This window comes from Somniosus microcephalus, chromosome 4 (assembly GCF_052327205.1).
Source record: "Somniosus microcephalus isolate GS21.2 chromosome 4, FLI_Smic_1.0, whole genome shotgun sequence".
In the NCBI taxonomy this organism is placed as follows: Eukaryota; Metazoa; Chordata; class Chondrichthyes; order Squaliformes; family Somniosidae; genus Somniosus; species Somniosus microcephalus.
In genome coordinates, this window is record NC_140990.1 from 311050133 (window position 1) to 311056188 (window position 6056).

A 6056-nucleotide genomic window follows, 5' to 3' on the forward strand; every position below is an offset into this window, starting at 1 on the left:
ATTTAAACCCTCCCATCAGTGGTGGCACCATAGCATCTCAAGTTTTACATTCCAAACTCCTGTTCTCCAACCAACTCGACATGCCTGCTTCCCAAACTACTGTAAGTTTTACTAATTAACTATAAATTATCGTGTAAAATCAAAGTACACAAAATAAGGACAGAATGTATGACTTTAAAATAGAGACTGAATTACACCCTCGTACTCTGGTCCAGTTATCCCCTACCCTCTAATCTTGCTCCACCTGAAGACTACATTTGGTCTTGACTCTGCATGTCCAATGCCATGCACTATTGACTGGGATGTTCTTCAAATCCTTTGGCTTGATTTTCCTTCTTTTTTACCACAACTTTCAGGTGGTGTTGGGCCACTAAAACCAGTAAAATGGGATGGTATGACCTGCAGCTGCAAATACAACCCCAAAAAAGTTGCACCAGGATTCTCCTTCTGAAAACCTGCCAATCTGCAGTGCCACCAACCCAGACACTTCTCTTTCTCATGTATGTTTTCCCATGACATTTCCTCAAACTTCTGCCCCAAACCTGATCTCTGAGAACACCTCTTCCCTTCTACTGGAAACATAGAAACATAGAAGATAGGAGCAGGAGTAGGCCATTCGGCCCCTCGAGCCTGCTCCACCATTCAATGAGATCATGGCTGATCATTGTTGCTTCACTGTAGTAACGGGATTGAATCCCATTGTCCAACCCCGTTCTGATCAATCGATTCAAGATCTATCCAGAATTTCAGGCCCCGAATGTTTGGTTTTTTTAATGTCCAGTGAGTTTCGGCAATACTTCATACAGAATGTATTTTACTAAAATAACTGAATAATGTTAGTTGCAAATCTTAATCTATTTATTTTTACTTCAAATACTAATGTGTAAATGTCTCTCCAGGTCGACAGGATCCAGAGTCGTAAGCTTTGGCAAAGTTATTTTGTCAGGAAAGAAACAGTACAAAGAAAGAATCCTGGGCTAAATATTGAGCAGATCCTTTATCATGGGACTACAAAGGAAATTTCCCAAAAAGTGAACAGAACTGGATTCAACAGAAGCTTTTGTGGGAGAAATGGTAAGAACCTGAGAAAATACAAGAATAAAAGGACCAAAATACTGCTGGAATATTCAGGCCGAAAATAGTCTGACAAAGAAAACCAGTGAACAATGTTTGAGGGGGACTTACATTTTCAAATGAAGGAACTTAGCAGCTGCCTGCTCTGAGTTCGTGTTAAGCATTCTGAAGATCACGGGGGCAAAATTCGGTTGCTTTGCGCCTCCTGTTAGCGCCCTAAGAGGGTGTTAACAGGGTGCAAAACAACTAGCGCCCGGGAAATTCAGCAGAAGGTAAGTGGTGGCGGTAACCAGTAGCGTCCCGTGGCGCTGCACCTCCAGCGATGACATCATCACCGTGCGCTGTACCCCACTCGCGCCCCGGCCGCAAACTTCGGTAAGGCCCCCTGACTTATCGACAGATGCTATGTCCAACAGGGTCAGGGGGGCGTAGGTGCGGCGATATTTAAAGGGGAGGTGCCGGGCGGCCATTTTTGTTGCTGGCCGCCTGCCAGCACCTGCCCCCCGGCCTCCTATGCAGCCCCGCCCCCCCCACCACGGGGTGCCGGTCGCGCTCCATCAGCCCAGCACTCCTCTTGAGTGCCGGGCTCTTTTGCCGGCACCCTGATCCCTGGTGACCCAGCTGGGCCTCGGGTCACGTTGCACAAGGCCCCTCCCCTTTAATAAGATAGGGAGAGCAGAGGCCATGGTGAGATTTGAAAAGAAGAAAGAATTTTAAAATCGAGGCATTGCTTAACCAGGAGCCAGTGTAATTCAGCAAGCACAGGGGTGATGGGTGAATGGGACTTGGTGCGAGTTAGGACACGGGCAGCCGAGTTTTGGATCATCTGAAGTTTACGTAGCGTAGAACGTGGGAGGCCGGCCAGGAGTGCGTTGGAATAGTCAAGTCTAGAGGTAACAAAGGCATGGATGAGGGTTTCAGCAGCGGCTGTGTCAGGCGATGTTCCAGAGGTGGAAGTTCAGAGCCGCTGTATTATCATCTGTGGTGTAAAGTGATAGAGCACGGGTCAAACACTGCCTTTTTAGTGTAACATTTTACCAGAACGGGAAAATGTACATCATATACAAATGAATGATTTATGTATGGACGCGACTGATGCCAATGAAATAAAGTCGTTGTGCATGGTTCCTTGGCAGCAGTCTCTCTGATATATTAATGTGGTTTGCTTGTGAAATAATTCACCGTTGTAATTATTATTAGAAGTAAAGATACTCGCGGTTTCCAGTAATTTCTAATGGGTTTCTGGTCACCGATGTGGTGATTTGATGGTGGGGTCCGGCTGGGCTCCGGGCTCCTCACATGAAGCTGGTGTGCTTGAGAAGCGAAAGCTCCTGGAGTTTACCAACAGTCAGCGTCCACCAAGCTTTAAAGTTAAGTAATAATAGACATGGCTGAAGATGGTTTAATGTTAAATATTCCCAACAACAGGGAGGGGGTGGGGAAAAGAGATCGCTGCCTCCGAGCTGAGCCGAGGGAGAAAGTTAATACTTATGCGCTGCTGAACTGAGCCGAAAAGAAAATTAAAATTAAAATTTTAATTGGTGTTACGATCGGCTTTATGAAAGTTATGAAAGTTAACATTTATGCGCAGATTGCTTCTGGCAGCTTCTGGTATGTTGGCAGCAGTCACTGTTTTTTTATGTTTACATTTCTGTGACTACAGTGTATTAATTGTGTGCTTTCCTTTGTGACTTCAGCCTCTTTTACGCTGAGCCCATTTTAATTCAGTTTCCAGGCGATTGGCATCCATCATCCCTCTCCCATTGTTTACACCGCTAAATCCAGTTTCATTATCCCAGGGGCGGACTCACATACTCCTGAAAAACTGGGTGCTAGAGCAGCTGAGGGGATAAGGGAGTCTCACTTAACACTGGGAGCTGGCTCAAGACAGCTGATGTCCTGGAATTCAAAATAAAACAGGACCAGCATAAAAATGGCCTAAATTGGAAGTTCGGTTTTCCTATTTATCGTAGTCCCTGAGTTTTCATGTGTTTTTACTAGTGGTGCATTACAGCAGATTATCAGTTCGAGCAATGACTTCAGCTATTATCTAATAGTGTACTTTTCATTCTTCTTAGCTACTTACTACGGAAAAGGAACTTACTTTGCCTTGAATGCCTCGTATTCATGTGATACGAAATACTCCAACCCTGACTCTGAGGGACACAAATACATCTATCAGGCACGAGTGATTACTGGGAAGAAATGCAAAGGAACGCAAGATATGCTGGAACCAACACCAGTAGATCCACAGAAAGATTCAGCTGACCTTTGCGACTGTGCAGTGGACAACGTATCTAAACCTACCATTTTTGTTATTTTTTGCGATGATGGGGCATATCCGGAATACTTGATCACCTTTAAAACAAGGACAGCGTGAGTCAGAAGGAACCTGTCTAGTTGGGGTCCAGCTGGGTGGGACTGCACTCGCCTGGTTCCATTCTTATCTACATAATCGTAGCTAGAGAATCACCTGCAATGGCTTCTCTTCCCACTCCTGCACCGTTACCTCTGCTGTCCCCCAAGGATCTATCCTTGGCCCCCTCCTATTTCTCATCTACATGCTGCCCCTTGGCGACATCATCCGAAAACACAGCATCAGTTTCCACACGTACGCTGACAACACCCAGCTCTACCTCACCACCACTTCTCTCAACTGGATGAGCAGAAATTTCCTCCACTAAATATTGGGAAGACCGAAGCCACTGCCATTGTCTTTGGTCCCCTGCGTTCCCTAGCCACTGAATCCATCCCTTTGCCTGTCTGAGGCTGAACCACACTGCTCATAACCATGGTGACATATTTGACCCTGAAATGAGCTTCCGATCACATATCCGCACCATCATGGGATCTTTTATGTCCACCCGAGAGGTGAAAACGGGGCCTCGGTTTAACGTCTCCGAAAAATGGATCCGCCAAAGAGCAGCAGTTTTGATTCTTGGGTACTTTGTACATGGCATAGCCCTCCAAAATTCAAGTATTTTCTCTTTTAGAATTGGCTTCAATCTTCTCCGTTGTACAGCTGAGTGTGACTGCCCTCACCTGTTGCCGCACTTAACTATCCAGTCACAGCCAGGGAATCTCCTGCAATGGCATCTCTTCCCACTCCATTACCGCTGGAGTCCCTCAAGGATGTATCCTTGGATCCCTCCGTTCCCACCATCCCCCTCCCTGGTCACTGTGTCAGGCTGAACCAAACTGTTTCCAACCTTGACATCCAATTGGACCCTGATCTGGGCTTCCAACTCCATACCCACTCCATCACAAAGACCGCCGACTTCCACCTCCATAGCATTGCCCATCTCCAACACTGTGTCAGCCCATGTGTTGCTGCAACCCTCCAGACTCGAGTATTCCAACACTCTCCAGGCCGGCCTCCCATCTTCCACCCTCCATAAACTTGAGCTCATTCAAAACTCTGCTGCCCGTATCTTAACTCGCACCATGTCTTACTAAATATCTGACATCTGTACACATTTCCTCTTTGCAAACCTTATCTCCTGTTGTCACATTTTTGTGTTAACGTCTGTTGTTGTAAATCGCTAGGTCCACATTTCCCATTCGATTTATCCACGCCAATTGCCTCCTTTCACTATGTGTAATTTCAGGTTCTGGGCCACTATGTGGCGCTGTTGCATTTTTTTCTCCACAAGTCTCTCAGAATGCTTTCCAATAAATTCTCGCTGCTGTATTTTTCTTAGCCACTGAAATTTTTAATACCCGACATAAGGATTTAAACAAAAAAACAAATTAAAAAAACCGATTTCACAATAACGTGTAATAAATGTATTGAGTGAATTATCCTTTGTGTCTTTTAATGCTGCGTTGAAGTTATTACCTGGAGGCCTGGATTTGAATATAATATTTTTGTCCAGAGGTCACAATTCTTAATGACACAAATAACCTCCCAGAGATGTCGGGGAACATAGGGTCTGATGAAAGGGAGGAACTGAAAGAAATCAGAATTTGTAAGGAAATGGTGTTAGGGAAATTGACGGGATTGAAGGCCGATAAATCCCCTGGGCCTGATAATCTACATCCTAGGGTACTTAAGGAAGTGGCCCTAGAAATAGTAGATGCATTGCTGATCATCTTCCAACATTCGATGGAATCTGGAACAGTACCCATGGATTGGAGGGCAGCTAATGTTACCCCACTATTCAAAAAAGGTGGTAGAGAGAAAACAGGGAATTACAGACCGGTAAGCCTGACATCGGTAGTGGGGAAAATGCTAGAGTCCATTATAAAAGATGTAATAGCAGAGCACTTGGAAAACAGTGACAGGATCGGACAAAGTCAACATGGATTTACAAAAGGTAAATCGTGCTTGACTAATCTACTGGAATTTTTTGAGGATGTAACTGGTAAAATAGATAAGGGAGAACCAGTGGATGTGGTGTATTTGGACTTTCAGATGGCTTTCAATAAGGTATTGGGGGCAAGGTATTGACTTGGATAGAGAACTGGTTGGCAGACAGAAAGCAAAGAGTTGGAATAAACAGGTCTTTTTCCGAGTGGCAGGGTGTGACTAGTGGGGTACCGCAGGGATCGGTCCTTGGACCGCAGCTATTCACAATATATATTAATGATCTAGACAAGGGAACTAGATGTAATATCTCCAAATTTGCAGACGACACAAAGGGGCCAAAGTGGCAATCTTTGTATAGAGCCGGAAGATGTAGGCGAGGTTTTAAATGAATATTTTGCATCGGTGTTCACTATGGAGAAGGACGATGTAGGCATAGAAATCAGGCAGGAGGATTGTGATATACTTGAACAAATTAGTATTGAGAGGGAGGAGGTACTAGCGGTTTTAGCGGGCTTAAAAGTGGATAAATCCCCAGGCCCAGATGAGATGTTTCCCAGGCTGCTGTGTGAGGCAAGGGAGGAGATTGCAGGGGCTCTGACACAAATTTTCAGAACCTCTCTGGCCACAGGGAAGGTGCCAGAGGACTGGAGGACAGCCAACGTAGTACCATTAT

General features: G+C 45.3%; 1 protein-coding gene across 1 annotated transcript in view; it reads left to right on the plus strand.

Annotated features, from left to right (window-relative positions):
* The window catches only part of LOC147120593 (protein mono-ADP-ribosyltransferase PARP14-like), a 73226-nt gene extending 68357 nt beyond the window's left edge, over nucleotides 1–4869 (plus strand). The window contains exons 24-25 of the mRNA XM_085986723.1: nucleotides 900–1074; nucleotides 3153–4869. Coding sequence (XP_085842849.1) covers nucleotides 900–1074; nucleotides 3153–3454 — 477 coding nt within the window. The 3' untranslated portion in view covers nucleotides 3455–4869. The remainder of the gene's footprint in view (nucleotides 1–899; nucleotides 1075–3152) is intronic.
* Nucleotides 4870–6056: the final 1187 nt, after the last annotated feature.